This window comes from Calypte anna, chromosome 8 (genome assembly GCF_003957555.1).
Source record: "Calypte anna isolate BGI_N300 chromosome 8, bCalAnn1_v1.p, whole genome shotgun sequence".
Taxonomy (NCBI): Eukaryota; Metazoa; Chordata; class Aves; order Apodiformes; family Trochilidae; genus Calypte; species Calypte anna.
In genome coordinates, this window is record NC_044254.1 from 11,836,336 (window position 1) to 11,858,260 (window position 21,925).

Below are 21,925 nucleotides of genomic sequence, written 5' to 3' on the forward strand. Positions count from 1 at the left end.
GATTTACAAAGCAGATTTAGAAAGTAAAATCCCTTCTACATAGTGGTAGAAAATTACCTAGTATCTGTGGATCAGCTGGGCAGCTGTTAATCAGTACACCTTAAGACAGTTCTTTGGGAATACCATGACTTCAATTCCATGTTAACTGATAGCAGAAAGGACACAAAGCCCTTCTAACCCAATCACTCAAACCCAGCTGAGACAGCAGACATTCACACAGATTAGGATCTGTGTACAAGGCTCAAGTTATGTGGTTTGTTTTTTTTCTTAATAACTGATAAATTTATCACATACTATTAATATTTTACCCAAGTTAAGATTTCTCCCATGTTAAACTGCCAACAACCAAAAAGCATTGTATGTTGGCTTTTTTTCCCAAGCAACCACACGCAAAGGTTAACTGGTGTGAATTAATGATTTAATTTTTGTGCATGTCAAATATATGAATGACATTTTCTAAAATCTGTCATTGGTGTGCTAGACAAACACATAAATCTCCTCTTTCCATTTTACTTACAACATGCAGTGTGAGGATAATACATTATTTTACCTGAATTCTCAAGTTAATCATCCTTGAATAAGCAAGAACTATAACTGTATGAACACTGGTAACAGTCAACATTATTTCAATTAGGAGGAAATAAAAATCTGTTTCAATAACATATAGATCAAGGAACATCAACTGGAACACAATGGATTCACAGTCTTACTAAGTTCTTTAGTTTTATTTCTAAAACATGTTTACTGACTAAAACTTCACCGACTAATATGTTTTTTGAGTGTATAATATAAATAATACCAATTGAATGAAACACCAGTTCAGGATTGGTCAACATAAGTCAGCTATTTTTAGGGATAATAACATACATATAGCATTTATCTAGCTGAACACCAGCTCATGTAAGTGTTAGATTTAACATTAGTTTTTTTCCCCTCTTCATTTTTAAATTGTCTGGACTTGACAAACGTTGAGTAGCTTTTTGATAAAAAAAAAAAAAAACCCATCAAAAAACAAAAACAGCAACCCCCAAAAATACCATTAACCCCCCCAACAGTTATAACCCTCCAATATTACTTTTGTTGCTACTTAACAAAGTCAACCAATATGATGCATATTTTATTTAAAACACTTGTCACTAAGACTATGTTCTGCTAATTAATGCCAAAGCAACATTATAATGTGGGTATATTATAGGTTTTGATAACGTGTCTTCTTGTATGCAGTGGTGATTTATCTTTAAATTAGAAAAAAAATAGTGGCAATTATGCAGTCTCTGTCAGCAGTGCAGTTTGCAATACAGTGGAAAGTTGTCTAAAACAACATAGGAAGGTTTTGAGAAATAATATATTCCGGTTTTTTTGTGGTGTTTTTTGTTTGTTTTTTTTCCGCAACACTGAAAGAGTGTTATTGACAATGTATTTAATTTTACACCTTGCAGAAATCTTTTTCAACAGTCATAACTCTTAAGCTGTACTTCCAATTTTAAAATGTTGTCATCAAGAATGAAAACTTTTATTCTCCCATTATTGTTCCTGCTTTCCCAAACTACATGAGCTATAAAACAACTTGAAATAACAAATGAGAAATAATTATCTAGGAAAACAGTAAAAAGTTATACAGTAGGACACAAACCCTGTGATCAATATCAAGAGTTCTGGAAGTCTAGTACAGTATGAAAAATACTTCATTTGCCTCTTGCACATTAAAAAAATAATGCATGGCTGACTGGCTGACATTTCAGTAATGTTTGTGATCAAGTATCATCTCTCATGCATTGTGGTGAGAAAATAAAAATTTCTTAACTCATGTACTGCAGCAGCTCAAAAGTTGAGGTACAATATAGACCTTCCCTAATGATATCCTTAAAGTACTGAACACTTCAGAAAGGGAGTTCAAATACTTACTAATCTTTCAAATAAATAATGTGAATATAGCTACCTCTTACAATTAATTTATCTTCAGCTTATTGACTTGCCTTTAAATGTAACAATCTGTAACACATCTTCCTGACCAAGACAGTCTGATTGCACTGTACTTGATAGGGTACAGAAACTATAAAATACAGATATAATAAAATCTTGACCTAAGTGTTATTAGTGCATTGTAATTAAATCCGATGTACATTTTTCACCATATGTTGTCTAACATTAAGAAACAAAAGATGAGTTCTGCTTTCTGGGAAGTGTTGTCAGACTTATTCGTTGCCTGTTTATTGCACTATGATAAAAAAAAACAAAAAACCAACCAAACAAAAAAAACCCACATGAACAGAGGGTTGAGAATTACCAACTGCACCACTCTTCTGTCAACCACTCTTCAGTTTGGGAACACTAACAAGAACTCAATATGAGCATGCAGACATCTAAATATTAAAGAACAGAAGTTTTGCACAACAGTTGCTGGATGCTGTTCCTGAGGAACACATAGTGATAGCATGCTTACTTACTGGTGTAATTTCAAAAGGTCTAGAAACTTCCTATGCTCTGGTGGTATGCTAGTATCTCTTCTTGATGATATTAAATGTTTCCACCTGCTTCAATACAGCTAAGAATAAAGGCACATTGATTTCTATATCTTTGGCCTCCCTTAACATATACGCTGTGCATTATATGCACATGTACAAGTTCCTTATGAATTGGTCATGGTGAAAAACATTTAAATGAAGAAATGGGTTTGCTGCATGACAAATACATTTAAAGGTGAATTAACATAGGGTAATACCTCATTATTGCTTGAGTTAACGCTCAAAGTAGTTTAAAGTTTTTGAAAATTTTATATATTAAAGTTCAAAGGTTGGCTTATTACAGTATTCATAAACCCTTATTTTTATTGATGCTTACTGGTGTGTTCAAGAGAACACAAATAAGAAAATCCTCATAATACAGTTCAGAGAGACAACATTCTGCCTTCATTAATGTATGATGATGCAGCATAAAGCATACCACATTCAGAATGTTATAGGTTAATCTATTCCCCTTTAGGCATGCATTTGCAAAATATCCACTTCTTCTTGAAGACACATAGAAAAAAACAGTGTAAGAGCTGTGCTACTTGTTTTTAGCACAGGAAATAGCCACCTCACTTTTTTACACATTAAGGTTTTGATTTGAGAAGTCCAAACAACTACTTAAGTTTGTGCATATTATATTAAAATTTCTCCTTACTAAAAGTTTCCGCATCAAGTGTGCACTGCAGTTTTACTTTATTGTCATGGCCTGATTTTCAAAAAAACCCTCAAGGCACATATAGTTAAAGGGCATAGGAGCTGATGACATTTAGCATCTTTAAAAGTCAGGACACAGCTTAAGTGATTGTGCAGAACAGGACAATCCCCTTGCAGTATAAACCAAGTGTTCATTTATGCCCAATAAGACCATGGAAGTTTCATCCAAACAATTAAATTAAATTTTTACAAGTCATAAAGGATTTCAAGGATAACTCCAATAGACCAGGCCTGAGTTTCACAGCTAAAAGGGCAATACTGTCCATTTTCATTGGTCAGTTCAGGAAGCCCTTTCCAGGACGATCTGATAAAAGAAAAAACAAAGGAGTACTGCTGTTAGAGTATACATGAAAATTAAAAGAACATTTTGTTTAAAATCTCTTTATAAGATTTTAGAAGATTTCAGGGGGAAAGTCAAAACTGTGAGTAAATGTCTGTTGTCCTACAGGCACAGTATGTTTTGTTAATAACTGATATGTAACTTCCCCCCCCTGCAGTTGGGAATTGTAGGTTTTTGTGGGGGTACCTCTTTTTCAAAGGAGACTGCCTGATACTAATATTATCTGAACTTAGATTACTGACATGTCGCTCCTATTTCTCATTCAGTTAGTTCTGCAATCGGAAGAAAATGAGTGATTTCTGAGATAACTGGATGGAATTCAAACTCTACTTCATAGGGGACTATGGTGCTAAAAAAAAGTGATAATTGCTAGAAGATAACATAACTACAGTAGCATTTCTTTCTTCCATAGAAATAAAAATACCCCACAAACTAACATACTCATAAGTGGAGCCTATTGCTACATGAATGATTCTGTACATGAATGAAATACAGAGTAAAGGTACACTACTTAAGTAATAAGACAAAAAACCACAAACCAAACTGAAACAGAAAAGGGGAAAAATAGTGTGAGTTTGGTGGTTTGGCTTTTAAAAGGGAGAACTCAAAATGCAAAGGAACATTTAAGGGCCGTAAGCAAACTCCTCTGCCTCCTTAGAATATCAAGGTTATGATTCTGAAACACTGCCATACTAATTTCTTATTTTATTACACAAAAAACTATGAAACTATTTTGTAACAGTTAATCTGCTGCAATTTTAATCTGTCACTACCAGCCCTTCAACTGTTTTGTTTGCAGGTTATGAAATACTTTTGACTGTTAAACACCAACTCTAACATTTTTTCTGAAGTTCATTTTTTGTATGAAATTATATCCTAATTTTTACATAAGGTTTATTTCACTCGGTGTTCACATGGATAAATATGAGTAATTCTGCAATCTAGAAAATTACTACTAAAAAGCAGTAGATCTCAGCTGTACTGGAAACCTTACTCAAGATCTGTGATAGCACATATAGCATTGAACTTATGTAGAAAACAGATGCTGTTGATTTTACAGAGCTGTACTTTCACATGCAGTTTGACACTATATTGAATGAATATTTTAAATCTGTGTTAGTGGTGTCTTACCTTTCAAGGTGAACATAGTGTCGAGAAAGAACATTCTTAATCATAATGACAGTTTTTGCATGTATCTCTGGACCCAACAACTTTGAGAAGTACAGTTTAGCACGAAGAAAATACCCAATTGGCCACAGCCACTCCTATGCAAAGAATGAAACAAGATTAGTGTAATAGCTGTCAGTTTGAAATGTTGACAGTATTTTTTCTAAAATTGAAAAACTGGTTCATACCGGTCCTTGGTGATAATTAAAACCTTTGGCTATATTATAGTTGTCATTGTCAAGAGCATTATCATATACTCCACAGTAAACCATATCACTGCAAGAATGAAAGAATAAATAATGCAAACAAAGCCTTAACAAAAAAGATACATAAGAATGCAGAGCAGAAACGAACAAACAATTTGTTATTGCATTTACATTAAATTATGGTTAAGTTAGGGAGGTCTCCAGGCAGTTCTACATTTTACATGACAATGAAATTCCAAATGTAATTTAAACTAGCTGGAAAATTTTTCAAGTCTTGGAATTACTTGAATTAATAATTTTACTCTTCTGCTTTTACTTGATCTATAGTGCTGTACACAGTATCATAAAGAAGCATGTATCAAGATGATGATTCAACATATAATACCACCTTTGACTTGCTTACTGTGTGGCATCCAAAAACACCTAGTGATTGACTACATAAATAACAATTGCATGGACTTTTAGAATAGTAAAATAATTGTCTGGAAGTATTTATATTTCCCATTAATATGTAGTGATTTTAACAAAAGAAATGCTACCTTGCCATGTCAAATAATTCCTACTGTCATGTTTTGTAATTAACATTTATTAGCTCTACTATACTTACTCTGGGTCCAAGGTTTTCATGCCTAATGGACCAAGCAGTTTTTCCTCTGCTATCTGCAGAGCTTTCCAGGCTCTCTCAGGTGTGAACAACTCAGGGGCCTAATAAAATAAAGATTTAATGATTAAGCTCTGCACATGTACAAACATAAGACCAAGTATACAAATGTAGAAGACAATGAAAAGCTAAAATTTTACATTACTGAATGAACTTCCAAAATCTGCAAGTCATAGTAGGCAAGAGGATAGAAACTATCCAGGGGGATTTTTAAATTTTAAATACACTAGGTAAGTATTATAACTGAAGCTCTTTACAAACCAAATAAAGACAACAAACCTCCCATAGTTTTTAGCTAATTTAATGGGAAAAGTGGCCTGAACATACAGGCATTCTGAATATGGCAAACACTGCAAACTTATCCTAGCTATACACTGGACAGCAGTTTCATTTAGTTAAGTCCTGTCAAGGATGTACTCCAAGATGGACCAATATTAAAAGCATAGAAATATAAGCTTTCAAAAAGCTACTCCAAGAAATGTATGTTCCTAATACAATGCCACCCAGAACTTTCCAACACAAGCTCAGTTGAATAGTAAAGAAAATTTTAAGTACAAATGCTTTCCCTCACCCTCCTCACTTACCACAACCATTGCTATTGTAAAATTTGGCCTGAGTTGGTAATCACACCATGGGCTTGAAGCTCCATAGCTGTCCTTATAAATTCCACGTTTGTGAACAAGCTCTGGATGTTTCTCATTAGGATCTGCTGGGTTCTCAGAGACAAAGAACAGCCTTTCAAAGTGATCTTGAATTTTTCTGTTCCACTCATCATAGGTGACAGTCTCTTTCTTTCCTGCAAGATGTTACATAGAGGTTTTACTTTCAGAAAAAAGCCACAGTGGCAACATCTGAGGTATTCTTATCTCTATTTTTACTGTTTCACTTCACTGTTTTACTTCAGATACTTTTAACACAATAAAGACCATAGAAGCAATGAAAAAAGTTATCTAGAAGTTGAATTCAGATCTAAATTGCAGTTCAACCCCCAAAAATGCACAACATTTTTTACACAATACTTTCTAACTTGTAGTTAGCTAGGAGCAAACAGTAGGAGCTAATGCAATCTATAGAAAATACTCAAGTTTAAAATGTATATTTAACATTTCAGCTTGGTGACATTTCAACTCTTTTATATCACTTGGTATACGTACTCGTTACTCTGGAGACTTCAAAAAGAGTGTCAAAACATTAGGGTAAGTGTCCCTTTTAAAAGTTTTCTCCTTCCTGAATTCCTGACACTTAATATAACAGGAGCAGACCTGGGATCACCTCTCTCCAGATGGTGATTCCTCACACTTAGGCCAATTCTACAATTCACAAGAACATCTCACTGAAAAATGAAGTGAGACTGAAAAAACATCAGGTTTTAGTTAGCAAAACTGTACTGGGTTTTTTTTCCTGACATACATCTTAAATAAGCAATGCTTTTATGAAAGAACCAAAAGTAGTTAAGAATTGTCCACTAGTTTTACATTAGGTGAGTACAAGAGCATTACCTATTTATCTTAAAACTACATTTGTAATACAGCAGAAAGGACAAAACTACCAAAACTGAAATATGATATTGTCGTAAGAACAAAAAACCTAGAAACTTTAACAGGAGGTCTATTCTTAAGAAAAAAGACATAGATGGTGACTAGGAATTAAGGCTGATTTTAAAATAGATTTGGCATTATATGGATGAAATCTTAACAACAGGAGAGAGTGAACACATATCAAACTGAAATTGAAGTTGTTTATTTTTTGGGAACAAAAGAGATAAGAGATCCTGTCAATATTTCTACATTAGGGATTATAATATTGCTGTGTATTGAATTTTAACTGTCTTGCTCCAGCCAAAGATTTTAAGAAAACCTGAAGTGACAGGTAAGTTCATGACCTAAAAAATCTATACTGTCTAGGATAAATAGGAAAAAAAAAAACCACACACCAAAACCCTTACATTTACATTTTCTAAAACAGAATAAAAGAACCACTAAATAACCTCTTTTCCAATATATCTTTTACTGAAGAGCAAAAAGGCTTTACATGTATATTCACTTGGGCTTGATAAGCTCAAAGTAATGTAACTTTGTAACCAGAGCAGTATCCATCCAGTACCTGAAACATAAGGGACATCTAAGGACATTTACATCAATGTCCACAAAAATAGTTCTTGTGTGTTTCGAATGGAGGGGAGAGGCGTGTGCAGAAAGAAAAGAAAATAATTGACTTGTGTTATTGTACTTAGCATTCTTGTAATGAATAAATCATATAATCATAATACATAATAATTCTACCATTTATACATTTTGAGAAATGGTATTTGGGCTCAAAAACTCCTTTGTAATTCACACCTTAATATACAGAATAAAATATTTGAAATATTGACAAGACAAAGTCTTAGTAATATGTTGTAGTAACAGAAGATTTTATTAATACAAGATACTTTCCAAATTTTTTCCCCCTGAACCTTCTTGAGTACTTTGATAATCATCCCTAATGTTACGTGGCCCTCATTTTTCGCTGTTTCAGTTATTCTTATTCTCCAATAATACAATTATGAGATGTGCTTGGTTTTACCTTGTCTTTTTACAGTGACTCCATGGAATGGATATATATTTTTCACAGATAAATCCAGCAACCAGCGAACAGCTGACTTGCACAGGCCAACAATTTCCACAGCAGAGCCATCTCTAAAATAACAATTAAAAAAAGCCAGGAATTACTTTATGAAGGCTATTAAATTTCAATAAGCAACTTAAAAAAAAAATATCTGTAAGTACCTTAAGATACTTCATTTTTCTGTATTTTCCTACGAGTCCCCTATTTCTCCTATATAAATAACCTGAAGTTCTACAATATTGCTTTGTTTTGTGCTCCACCATCATGCATTACTGGCATGATTTTATAAACTTCAGTCATAACTCTCTCACCCATACTCTCTGAAGAGTCCTTAGATATTGCAGTGTTTCTCTGCAAGGCAGCTGTTCCATCCCCTTGAGTTTTAGCTGTCCTTCTCTGTACCATCCTTTCTTGTGTCCTGCTTGAGTCTAGCACTACACTTCACGCTGAAGACACAAGTGCATCTTGTGGGTGCAAGGTTTCACAAAAAGAACAAGATGGAGTGTATCATTCTGCCTAAAAACCTTTCCTGATGACACTGAGTATTATTTTTATTAGATTTTTTTTTTTTTTGGCAGCTCCTGTACACCAAGATATTACATCAGAAAGCTACCATTGACTCAGATTTTCTTCCTGAGCTGTAGCTCTGTTCTGACCCCATCATGTAGGCATGGTTTAGACTATTTTTCCCCTAGACACATATCTTAACGTTATCTATGCTGAACCTTATCTACCACTTTGAGGCACACTCAGTTTTGTAAGGTACTTTTGAGTTTCACAAAGGGCAAAGAGTAACAGAGCACATTTTCCAGGTGATATTCAGACAATTCCCATCTGCAAAAAATTTTGTATTTTATCATATTGAGCTGTACTGCCTGCTTCATATAGAGTTTTTCTCCAGCATCACAGATGTAGCCTATTTAGGTCCCTCAGCCTCTTTAGGTTCCCAATTAGGATGCCTGACTTGTCAAGCAAGATGCTGATTTCCTTCTTCAGTTCTCACCCTCAGATGGCAATTGATTTGAAACTGAGGCTGTACTAACTCCAGCGAGGATGCTTGCAGCATTTTGTTGGCACATAGTAAACAGCTTATTTTAAAATACTTACTCTCAACTTTAAAAATTTAGAAGTTGTATGTATTTCTGAATTCTAAATAAGTATTTTAACAACACAACAATTACCAAGAGCTTTCTCCTATGTCTTAATAACAAAGTACTACTAGTAGTACAAGTATACAGTTTTACTCAAATTATATTTTACTACTTAAACTCAGAAGTCTAGTCTTTTCATGGAGCTAAGACCATGCCAGAAGCTGAGAGGTTCACCTGCTGAATACATACCTTTTTTCTTCAAATGAACACAAAAAACAAGTTAACATTACCATTACAGTAGGCAGAAACCGAGCATTTGAGACACCACCTCTCAGATGCACTAATGGAAATCATAGTAGTTCTTAAGAAGAATTTAAGTTAAAAAAAAAAAAAAAAACCCTCAAAAGCCTGGATTTTGTGCCTTGGAGTAGCTGGAATTCCTCTGTTGCGAGCTTTGTCACTCTCTCCCATTTTATCCATCCAAGTGCCACAATTGAAGCAGTTCCCTCCAAAGACAAAGCCAGTTTCATGGTCAACACCTGCAGTTACATTAAAACCTGCCAAGCAAAAATACCATGCATGAAGTTTGTATGTTAAAAATATCACAACCCCAAATCCACCCCTGTTCCAGCCCAAGCCTCCTAAATAAACAAAATGATCCTCCAAACAAAAGCACTGTTCCTTTCTGAATGCAACTGTTCTTTTAAAGTGAATTTTTAATTGAAGATAACTACAATTTTAAAACATTAAAGTATTTTAAAATATAGATTTGGGTGCATTAAACAATTATTTTTTCAAATATGCTCAATAACTAGAAGAAAAGAAATCTGAAATACAATCACCATCTTTTGAATTATACAGGAAGTGTTCTATGTATGTTACCTTCATCTTTCATGTTTTGATCTATCTGTGGACCAGCATTCCTTTCTCGGAAACTTATGCCTTCCATGTGTCGTTGCATTGCCTCCTGTATTACTTCATAAAGTGGCTGATCCTTGATTGATTGCATGTTTACCATGAAAGGTAAGATGAAATATTAATAGAAAGGCTCTAATGTGCAAATAGAAGCAATTCTTAACCCTCAACTTATGATGTTTCAAAAGAAAAGCATCTGACATCGTTAGTAGCATCTTTGTCAATGACAAGACATTGTATACAATTTTTAACATTAACAGTTTTTCACGTTCAAAACCAAAATAAAAATAATTCAGAAGTAAAGCTGATAGAGCGTTTATTTCCAACCCCCTATAGTTGTCTAATTATGGGATGAAGACATAGTGAGAAGTGACTAAAATATGGAATCCTTCTGCTATAATAAAATTATGTAATTTCATTTAAAAAAATTATAGTTGTGTTAAATACTTAAATCAGAAGTAATATTTACCCTAGTGCCTGCAGGCTGAGGAGAAGAGTCATCTCTTGGGTACATCCTAGAGACAGGACACCTGAGAATGTCTAATCCATTTGGAACAATTTTACAGTAGTCCTGGATACACTGAAGCCACCACCATACTGCATCACGACAGTTGTATCTGGCGTGTGTCCCCTGGCCAAGCAGATTGGGAATGAGACCATGCCTCAAAGTCCCACCAAATGCTAAAATGATGTTTCTAGAACAAAAGAAAAACACTGTCTTGACTAAGTTACTTTCGCAGCTGTTATGGGACTGAGTACTAAGTACAAAGCATACAAGTTTATCTCAATAGCAATATAAGTCACAGGGACAAACAGGATCTTAAAGATAGATGCTAGAAGTTCGCTTTTGAAAGCCACAAATTACTTCCTTTTTTTGTCTCTAAAAGTCACCCAAGTCAGTCTTACCTGGCTTCTAGATAGCGACCCGTAACTAACATTAGACCTCTCAGTGCAATAAAGGTATCTCGTCCCCAGGAACGAAAAATTCCAGAAGAAAAGTGAGGTAAACCTAAAAAGAAATGTCACTGTTCATCTTTCTTGTAAGAAAACTCCAAGCATGTGTGTATGTGTAAAACAAACAGAAGTCAGTCAATTTTTTTCCTAGATTAAGATATTTAAACAATATACTACGCCCAGTTCTTGATAAATTGAAATAAAATCTCATTTGAGAGCAATTATCTTCTAGAATGTCATTGAATGTCAAAACCACATCAGAATATCTCATATCAAAAAGTCACATCTAAATTTTTATTAAATAACTTTGTAACTTAGCCGGGTGCCATCCTGTGCTTAAAACACGGGAAGAAAACTTAAAATAAAAAAATAAAGAAGCCAGTACTATGACAAGATTTATAAGGCTTTTTTGACAAGAGTTTAATGTAAGAGAGCTGTGACATCTCAGGAGCATAAAAGGGATATGACTGGAGAGCTATGAAATTCTTCAGCCCAGAATAGCTCTCAGCCACTACAAAAGGATTCCTGCTTCTCTCTTCCAGCAGCTTCTAGAACTACATGTCACTGCAAACTCTATAGTGTGTAACTTAAGATTCTGACTGTTAAAGCAAAATAATTGCAACAGTAAGGTCCATACTTGTCTTTTCTTCCATTTGCCAACCTTTTCAATCTAACTAGCAAAAAATTCTACAGGGTGAAGTTTCAAAACAGCTGTCTGCTGTGCATGCTTGACAGAACAACCATTTAACTTTTATCACTTACTTTTTTACAGAAAAAGTATTTGCTAATACTTAAATATGGTCTCCATACCTCCACAATTTTATAGTATATGGCAAACGCAGTAAGGATGGTAAACCATGTAGGAGTTAAAAATCTCAGACACAACTACAAGTGAGTGTGTGAAAGGAGTATTTAAAACCCAAGCCTTTAGTATAATTAATCTTTATGACTAGTTTAAGAGAACATTGTGCCTCTTCTTCTAAGTAACACTAAAGCAGGCAAATGGAATGTTACTAAAACCCACTAAAGGCAATAAAATTCCACAAGAGAAAGACAGCGAAAAGAAGAAAATAAGCACCCCAGTGAGACAGATGGCACAGACTCTGTCTGGGTGGTGAAAGTTTCTATGGTTTCAGAAAAGGAATGGGCCAACTCAGAAAAAAACCAGATTCATTCAAAGCCACTAAAAATAAAAGATAATACTTCTTGCATAGGAAAGTACCCGATTCAAAGAGTGACAGATTCTGGCAGAACATTTGGAGGTATAAACACAAGTTGCTGACTACTGTTATGTTCTTTCCTTTTGGAGACAGTTTCAGATCAGGCATTCTTCTAGTGTGCTAATGCTTCCCTCTTTTTCTGAGACCTTGTAAACAATAAATTCACTTTGTACTCCATTACAAATCAGTTCTTAAATTCATATTTAAAACAGATAAATTAAAACCTTTTATGCTAAGTACATTTATCTCAAGCAAGTCTTCTGAAAAGAAACAGAACATAGTTGTGGATCTCCATACATGATAAAAACGGATATAGCTAAAAATGTGTCTAAATTAAGTGTTTATAAGCTCCCCAAGAACAGTAACGAAATGGTTGTCCCCAGGAAGTACTGCTGGACAAAACTGCCATATTTTTAATACAGGCTAATCTTAATCTAAAACACAAATTAAAACACAGGGAGAAAAAAAATTAATTTTTAAAATACATTGCACTCACTTACCAGCTGCTAAGGAAACACAACACTGTTCTTTCTCATTTGTAATCTCATTCAGCCTATAGGGCACATCATGTAATGATGGAGACAGAGCTGGCAGGCAAGAGTATTTTCCTATCCCACACATCTGGACTGAACCCAAGGAAAGGTGTTTAACAAATGTTGATCCATTCTGCACAAAGCTGTAATTCAACATAATTAAAATAAATTTGCATTCAGCAATATTAGTTTATAAAATATAACCTTTTATGTTTACAGTAGACCATTATAAGTATTATGCTTAATAAATACAAAAATTAACAATGAGTTAGCATTTTGTATTAACTAACTTTGTACAGAAGATTAGATTTATGAATAACTTTTTTCCCCAAAATGGGTGCTCAATGTCAGGAGTGTCTGTCAAATGATCCTAGAAAAAAGGGTAAAAGATGGAACTTGGTTTGGCTTTATTTGATACCTATATATAAAGGGCTAAGATCTTAAAAAATATGATTTAAAATATTTTACTATAAATCAAATTTCTTTTAAACCTAGTCAGTATTTTTAAAGATCACTGTATTTTTATATATATTAATATATATATATATGAATTGTAAACAACTAAGTTAACACATTGTCTAAAATAATGGAGCCTGCATGCCTCACTAGTTTATCTCCAAGCATTTTCATAAAATACACTACTTTCCACACAATTTCACAGCCATACGAAATTCTGTGCCCATTTAACATTTACAAAACAATACTGGTGTGTTCCAGAATGTTCATAGCTAGAATAAAGCCTCTATTAAATCAATCTCTCTTCCCTTTTCAAGAGAAAAAAAAAAAGTTGACACTGGTGTTACTTCTGAAGTTAAACAGTTATTTCATGAACTAAGCGAAGTACTCAGACAATAAAGGATATTTAGGTGTTAGAGAAGAAATACTGAACAAAGCATCAGTATAACATAAAATGTGGTACTTTCTTCTTTTCCTGAACTTTACAGAATCCTTGCAGTTGTACTAAAATAACAGCACAAAAAGTTTCTAAAGCTTGGCAGAGAAATGCTGGCTTAAGATTTCCTTCTACTGCACAATGCCAACACTAGTCAAATTCAAACCCTGCATAGACATCTGAACTCTAAACCTTCCAAACCACCACCATCAGAAAATAGATTTGATGCTCACTGCTAATTTTACCCTTATACACTGGACAAGTATGAAAATATTCAAATTACATTCCCCAGCAGTTAAAACTTAGAGGTGCAAATACATGCAGCTACCTCTGTAGCTCTGATATGTCAATCATACCTGGACATCTGGCTCCATGCCACATCCAGAAGCATTGTGTAGGCACCCACTAATATGGCATCAAAGTAACACGGGATGAGGTAACGTGGAATTCTCTTTAGGTAGACAAACATGGCTTGCAGCCATTTACCAACCTATTGAGATACAATATAATTGGAACTTGATAACACCAGGGTTCAAAAAGCAGTGCTTTCAGGATCCATCTAGTTAAAAGTATTTGTTGCATTTTTTGTACATTTATTACACCCAAGTTACACCAAGTTATGACCACCACAAAGTCGAGGTTATCTTCAGTTATTCTTAACCCCACTAGCATGTCTAAGATGTCTGTGCCAGACACATGTGGTAGAAGTACAGTCTCCTACTCCAAAATTTTAACTGAGAGATTACTGTAAGAAAAGTAGCAGGGAAAAAAATCTTTATTATATCTGTACTATGACACAAATAGGCAAGAACTTCAACTATAGAAAGAGATTATATCTGTCAGTCTTGTAGAGAAATAAAATATCATAAAGCAGCTATTAAAACTGAGTAGCAAAGGAAAGCTGTAACTCAAACAGCATGCCTTTTACTCAAGTATGGGAAGAAGGTTTCTCATTGCTTAGAAAGACAGGACTGAACAGGGAAAGAAAAATTATCAGAAGGCTAAATTATGTACAGCCACTGGTGGAAATGACTGCAGACGTGGGTCTCAGAGTCAGGATGCTGAAGCCCATGTCCTTACGTAATGTTTGACACCTGGGAAATATTCATCTTCTTTCCTTCCAGTACAGTTAAGGAAGAACATGAAAATCTACTAGAAAGTCACTGAAGTCTTAAATCTTGTGGGTGAAGACTGTGCAGGTGAAGAAAGTACATGTCAAATATTACATGATGACCCTCTACTTTTAACCTAGAGAATATGAAGGGAAAGCTATTCATTTAAACAATGAAATTGTAAAGTTTAGTTTCATGTGACTTCGGAATAGTTACAGGTATTTTCTGCTTTCTGAAAAACAGTGTGGAACACTACAAACTACAAATTCAAAATAAGCAACGGCCTTTGAAAAGCAATAAACCAGTAAGTATCAGACTAACTTTCTTTCTAGAAAAACTCAGTCTCCAAGGTCAGATTCAGCATTCACCTCAGTACAGCATAAGACTGCATTATCCGTTCTTCTGCTTTGTATCATTACATTTAAGTTCAAGAACAAAATGAAATGAGAATACTGAAGCTCTTCTTATTATTCTACTCATTATTTAAGTTAACCAAATCACGTCTTCATCTTGTGAATTGAATGAAGCAATAGGCATGTGGGAAAGAAATACGACAAAGAAAGAAAAGGACTATATTGTAATGCAGCTAAATTGCATAATTCCTATCTTTGCAGTGCTTTAATTTGCAATCTTACTGTATAATACTATATTCCATATATATACTATATACTAGAAAAATACCATAACTGTATCAGTCATCATATACACGTCAGTAGTATTTAGGCCCCGTTTTGAAAGTACTTATTAAAAAAAACCAAAAAACCCAGTCACTTTTTTATTTGAGGAAAAATATATAAACAAACAGGAAAGGAGCCTTGTAGGCCTTTATGTAAATGTTAACAAACCCTCTATATTCTACATATTTTTACTTCCCTTTTGAAGTCTATTCTTAACTAGGATTGAGCAAAGGTAAGAAAAATATTAATGGTTTAATCTCCTAGAATAAATTGCCTACATAGAAATCTGCTATAGAGAGACTGAATTTAAAAATATACTAGTAACTGATAAGGAAACAAACAATTTAAGTCAACAAATACATATTTTTACTCACTTCTGCACAGGCTCCTGCACGTGAAATCAGACGATTACTGACATAATCTATCATCCAGTCTCCAGATCTTAAATTATCACAAAATGGATGACCCAAGTCATTCTTTGGTCTAATGTCTGCCATCACTGACATTAAACCTAAATAGAAAACCCAACTCTGTATTAAAAGACACACCATTATCGCAAAACAGCAATTACAGTTCAGGAGGAAAAGGTACATATGATCAGATGCTTTAACTGAATTTAGCTGTATTACTTGTTTTGATCTGCAGACCAAGTTAGGATACAATTCAATTGTAGTTTCTTCAGCATACATTATAGACTGTTATGAAAATCACTGTGGAATAACTAGCATGATGGAATTAATACACTGATATGTGACTGACATTCCTCAGTAAATTAGTAATGCCTAGGGTTTAATTAGTGGGATTCTTCACTGGAGATGTATGCATTTCCTTTTTATTGAAAAAGCGAGGGCATTGGTGTTAAAATGCACATTGAAACCTTGCAGGCCAAACTCCATAGAGAGAGTTCTTGTTTTACTATGCCATTTCCTCAGTCCAACACCAATTAGTAGCATGGTCAAGCAGAAACGACTTCCATGATTTTCATCCAAACAATGACACTATCCATATGACAGCATTAAGGTATGATCTAGATTGAACTGGTCAATATCACTTTTCTTCTTGAGAGATGTTCTGGGTTGATGTGGTGCTACTCTTGGTGGGGAGAGAGAGGTTCCAGGCATGGATGCTGTAAGAAGCTGCTGAAAGCTCCTCTGGCTCCAGAATGTCCAGCCCCACCTCTGTCTGATATTGAGGCCATCAGTGATAATGGATGTGCCCCTGTGATTAACATATTCAAGAAGGGGAAATGAGCGGCTGTAAGGAACAGGAGAAGGGGAGGAGAGAAAGAGGGTGGTATCAGAAGTGAGAGCAATGCTGGAGCAGAGATACCAAGGCTGATGAGGAAGGAAAAGAAGAAGGTGTCCTGATCAAAGGTTTCTCTACATCCTGTGGTGGGACTGCTGGCCATTCCCCTGCAGCCCATGGAGAAGCATGGTGGAGAGGCCCATGGAGGACCACTGTGGAGCAGCACCCATGGAAGGACCCAGTGCCAGGGGAGGTAACAGTTCCAGAAGAAGGCTGTGACTGTAGGCAGCCCACACTGGAGAAGTTTGCTCCTGAGGGACCGCACCTTATGGAGGGACTCAAATTGGAGGAGTTCATGAAGGACTCTCCTGTGGGAGGGACCCCATGCTGCAGTAGGGAAAGGCTGTAGGGGAACCCTTCTCCCTGAGGAGGAAGGAGCAGCAGAGAACAGACAATAAACCCTGTGGTCCCCCTGTGCTGCTGAGGGGAGAAGGTAGAGATACAGAGAGCAAAGGAATTTAGGCCTGAGAAGAAAGAAGGGGTGGGGAAAGGCATTTAAGCTGTTTTTTGTTTTCTCTTTGCCTTGTTTTGATTAATGATAAATTAAATTGATTTTTCTCCAAGTTGAGTCTGCTTTTCCTATGACCATAACTGGTGAGTGGAACCCTCCAAGTCCTTGTCTTGATCCAGGAGGTTTTCATGTGGATTTCTTCCTCGATGGAAAGGGGTGGAGGGGAAGTGAGCAGCCACATGGCCCTTTCTTCAATCAGCTATGCTCAAACCACAGAAACAGAAAAAAAGTAATGCTGAAACTACTACCTTGGAGGCCTGCATACTTCAGCGGTGACCAGTTTGGTATGTTATAACAACCTCCACCATCTTCTTGCTCTTCTGCCTCACACCTATACAGTACTTGATTTAGGTCAGCCAAAGTTAGCTTAGATGCAATGCTGAAAAAAAAGTGGAAAAAAATAATTGAAACCCCAAAGCAGTATTAGCAGGGAAACAGAGAAAGGATTTCACATTCTAGTTTCAGACTTACATTTAATTAAATATACAATTCCTGCCACTTATCTATGAAATTAAGAGCTTGATTTTTCAGATGTTCTGACAGGTTCTGCTCAGATGTTTCAGTATTTATTTGAAACATATTATTAAGTACAAGCCCCTAACTATCATACCGCAACACTGATAGCATTTCATGTTACTAAGACTGTTTTAAGCAGCAAATTCACAGAAGGTGAATAAAAGAGCCTGAAAAGTTTTTACATATTAACTCTACTTACTATTATACATACAAAATTAGTATCTCAGTTTTTCTTGCACTCTGAAAATCCAAACCCATCTATATTAACAAAGAAGAAAACCAAAACAACTCTTACTTCAAGTTTACAGACTGGTCTAAGCCCCTATTGTAGCTTTTGCAGTTCTACTTTAGAAACTTAAAGAATACTCACGAAGAAAATGATGTTTTTAAAATAGGTGCTGAATGCTCATCAGGAAGACTTCCAGATTTAAAATGGGAACTGAACTGGATTAAATGACTCCGCAGTACACCAACAGCCTCTTGTGCCTTTGGGTCAAGGCTAACTCTGTAAATATAAATATAAATGCATAATTTGTAAAAATGTAGCAGTTAAGAGTAACTATTCCCAAGTCTCAAAACAAAGAATCCTACCATTCTATTGTAACTAACACTTGGCAACTGCAACAACATACCTGAATACTATTACACTTCCTGGTGTTAGTTTTTCAAATTCTATTTCTTGAACAAATTCATTTGGCCCTTTTACGGCAGTTCCAGCTTGCTTTATAATTTTACTGTCTGTAATCTTAGAAAAGAAAACACAGTTCCAACTGAAATTCAAGGTCTTTTTTCTAATACAAAATATCACAAATTACAAAATATTACATCAGAACATGGGTTAAGGAGGCTAATTACCTGGATATGCTCTCTGAGTTCCACTGCGAAATTAGGTAATCCATTTATAAAGTGCTTATCCTTTTTGTAAGGGCTAGTATTTCTCTCAATAGTCCTAGCCTCAAGTACTATTTCTTCTATTTTTCCTAAGAAAAGTTAAATCGTGTCATAGTAAAGATTGTTAATTTGAAGTAATTATTTTGAAAAAATGAAGCAAAACCTAAACAAAAAACCCTAAACATTAAGAATTCAAGCCTCAGTTGTATAGCTAAAGAACAAAGGTGGCAAAACATATGGGGAAGTGTTTTAAATATCATAAGCATTCATTACAACTTTATTCTCTCTCCTGTATTTACAGTAACAATGTTGTCATTTTATAATAAAGTAATCATAAAATCAGTCAGGAATTACTAAATTACAACCTGTCTTTTACTGATCACCAGCTGTTACTTTCCTTATTATATTTTAGGAGACTATTAGATTGGTTTGCAAACTGCAGCTACAGATTTTTTTTCTTAAAGTGTAGGAATTTATATTAATATTCAAATAACCCATTTTTCCCAAGACTTTCAGGAACCTACAAAGCAAGATATTCAAGCCTTGCAGCTGCTTGTAAATGACTTAATCTATAAAGCAACTGCTTTTAAAACAGGAACACACATAAATGCAAAGAGCTGAGTAGATTTTTAAAGGCAGTTTAGAAAATTTCAGAAATATGGTCAAGTAACGTGAAAGTCGTTACACTGTGCATATTTAATGTAATGTATGTCTTTTATAAATATATATGTATATATATATGTATATATATAAAAAGACAAGCCCACATTCTTATGGGGAGCTTATAACAGTAAGTATACTTGACCTGAATGCCTTTGAAAACCCTAAGCAAGTAAGTTTGTTACTATTTTTTGAACCAGTTTTGATGCATGCCTGTTAGTACACACTGAATTCATTTGCTTGAACTTAAGAAGGACAGAACTAGAATCAAATGAATAGTTTGTACACCTGCTATCTCTTGAGAAGAAATCTGATTACCTGGGATACACATTTCAGGTACTTCTTTACTGTAGAAGGAAGTTTTAGGATCCCTGAAAGCCGTTCGACTTACAGCCACAACAGATTGGTGTGTGTTAGGACAATGTCTTGTCACTGCCACTATATCTTCATCAACTTGATCTACATACACCTAGAAAAAAACCCATACCTTTGCAACTGTGCTCACTCAAAACAGAAATATGGAGAAATTCCAGTGTTATGTTTGCTTGCCTGATTAAAGCCTTTAGCCCCCAGCTCCTGATGTAGCCTGTTTATGGCCAGCCTTCCAGCTAGAATTCCTGTTTGGAAATTAACTTCACCAGAAGTCAGTTGTGCTGCTGGATTCCATTTTGTATAAAACCGCTCTTCAGATACTACAGAGATCTATAAAGAAATGAAAATTCAAGCAAATATTAATAACTCTGAAACAAAACAAAACAACCAACCCCCCCAAAAAAACCAGCTAAAGGTCTCAATCATATAATCAGTTCAAGGTTCACATCAAATTGAACAACCCAAAGTAATGCCAACTAGTAAATTACTATATAAACAACATCAAAATATATACTGCAGGACAAGAATAAAGTCTACATTTTGGAGAGTAACTTAGGAGTTCAACTACACAAATACCTGGTGGGGTACTAGTTCATCATAGCCTTTGGTGCTTCCTGTAGCACAGCAGGCCATGGAAACAATCATTGCACTAGGAAGAGCATCATACGCAGATCGGTGCTTTGTTAAAAAAGAAAAAATAAAATAGTGAATCAAAGACAATTCACCCCTCCCAATTCAGGACACAAAAGATATACTCAGTGTTACACAGAAACTGCTAACCACATGATCATAATTTTCTCAATCACAACAGAAATATTGAAAAAATTACTACAGAAGCTCTAACAAAAGCAACTTAAGGGACTTTCCAAAAAAATAATCAGTCCAATTCCCCCATTCTCTCTCATTCTCTCTATCAAACATGAGCTCAGGAAAGCAGGTTATCAAGCAGAGATGGAACCACTCAGAGGAGCTGGGATGAAAGATTCAAAACAGCTCATTAAGTAGTCTTACATACTTTTTTCTTTGAAAGAAAACTTTGAATGTGAGAAGGAGTTATAAGATTTCACTCTGTGCATGAAAACTTGGAGATCTGAAACACAATCTTGCTAAGTATCACTCAGAAAAAAAGCACACTATATTGCACCAAGCCTTCCCATATTTCATAAATATCAATTCAGAAAACAATAAACAAACTCTATTATTTCCATCTAGGTGCTCACCTGAATTGGACACTCATTATCATGTGTAATATCCATAAACAGTGCATGAGCAATAGCTGGCATCAAAGGCCTCAAACGTGGCTGAACAAAAGAGCCAACAGGTTCACCTCCAAAACGATAAACTAGCCTTCCTTCTTCATGGCTATTATAAGCAGTCATTGCCTCTAAAGAACAAAATAGGTGTTTGCATAAGAATAACTACTACAGAGCAGAGCATGCACAAAGATGTTAATGCAGCATTTTACAGTTGTTATTTTGGAGCATTAATCATTAAAAAAAACCAACAAATCACACATGTAACAATGTTCTCCAATGTAGGTACAAAACCTTGGATAATCTATTTACTGTAACATATTAAGCTGAAGAAAACTAAGGGGGGAAAAAAGAGATCTGGATCTCATAGGCTTTAAGAAACTCATGCAACAAACATCAGACATGATGCAGTACTTGCATAGCAGAACTGTGCTGCAGCTTCTTTTTATTCCACTTGAGTAAAAGTGAGATATTTAACCTTCTGTAAACCAACACAGGAAGTATTTTCTTAGTTTATAGCCAAGTATCAAATGAGTCAAGAGAAAACCATTGCTTCGATTACATCAAGTATGAAATTAAAAGTGCAAAATCCAGAAAAAAACCCAACCTTTTCCTTGGAAAAATCATATCATCTCTAATCTCTCATTGGAATGAGACCACACACGCAGCAAGCCTACCTCTTATTAAGGAGGTAATGCCCAGCCTATTCACAAAGATATTGTCCAGCTCCTCATTTCCTGTGAACAGTTCAGCCACTACATACAAATCAGCTCGCAATTTTCTAGCTGTGTCCAGCATGTACTGCAAAAAGCACAGCC

The 21,925-nt window shown here is 35.0% G+C and overlaps 1 protein-coding gene across 4 annotated transcripts in view; it reads right to left on the reverse strand.

Moving 5' to 3' along the window:
• Positions 1 to 396: 396 nt before the first annotated feature.
• Positions 397 to 21,925, reverse strand: part of AGL (amylo-alpha-1, 6-glucosidase, 4-alpha-glucanotransferase) — a 35,912-nt gene continuing 14,383 nt past the window's right edge. For 3 of the 4 annotated variants that reach the window (XM_030454952.1, XM_030454949.1, XM_030454951.1), the window contains exons 13-34: positions 21,785 to 21,908; positions 21,075 to 21,238; positions 20,431 to 20,532; positions 20,032 to 20,184; positions 19,801 to 19,951; positions 18,787 to 18,911; positions 18,564 to 18,676; positions 18,302 to 18,436; positions 17,664 to 17,794; positions 15,974 to 16,110; positions 14,167 to 14,300; positions 12,886 to 13,061; positions 11,118 to 11,220; positions 10,681 to 10,906; positions 10,179 to 10,290; positions 9,718 to 9,853; positions 8,164 to 8,276; positions 6,183 to 6,394; positions 5,545 to 5,642; positions 4,920 to 5,007; positions 4,696 to 4,829; positions 397 to 3,528 (exon numbers count right to left, since the gene is read on the reverse strand). In XM_030454952.1, coding sequence (XP_030310812.1) covers positions 3,411 to 3,528; positions 4,696 to 4,829; positions 4,920 to 5,007; positions 5,545 to 5,642; positions 6,183 to 6,394; positions 8,164 to 8,276; positions 9,718 to 9,853; positions 10,179 to 10,290; positions 10,681 to 10,906; positions 11,118 to 11,220; positions 12,886 to 13,061; positions 14,167 to 14,300; positions 15,974 to 16,110; positions 17,664 to 17,794; positions 18,302 to 18,436; positions 18,564 to 18,676; positions 18,787 to 18,911; positions 19,801 to 19,951; positions 20,032 to 20,184; positions 20,431 to 20,532; positions 21,075 to 21,238; positions 21,785 to 21,908 — 2,985 coding nt within the window. In that variant the 3' untranslated portion in view covers positions 397 to 3,410. The remainder of the gene's footprint in view (positions 3,529 to 4,695; positions 4,830 to 4,919; positions 5,008 to 5,544; positions 5,643 to 6,182; positions 6,395 to 8,163; positions 8,277 to 9,717; positions 9,854 to 10,178; positions 10,291 to 10,680; positions 10,907 to 11,117; positions 11,221 to 12,885; positions 13,062 to 14,166; positions 14,301 to 15,973; positions 16,111 to 17,663; positions 17,795 to 18,301; positions 18,437 to 18,563; positions 18,677 to 18,786; positions 18,912 to 19,800; positions 19,952 to 20,031; positions 20,185 to 20,430; positions 20,533 to 21,074; positions 21,239 to 21,784; positions 21,909 to 21,925) is intronic. The other variant, XM_030454953.1, reaches the window with a different exon arrangement.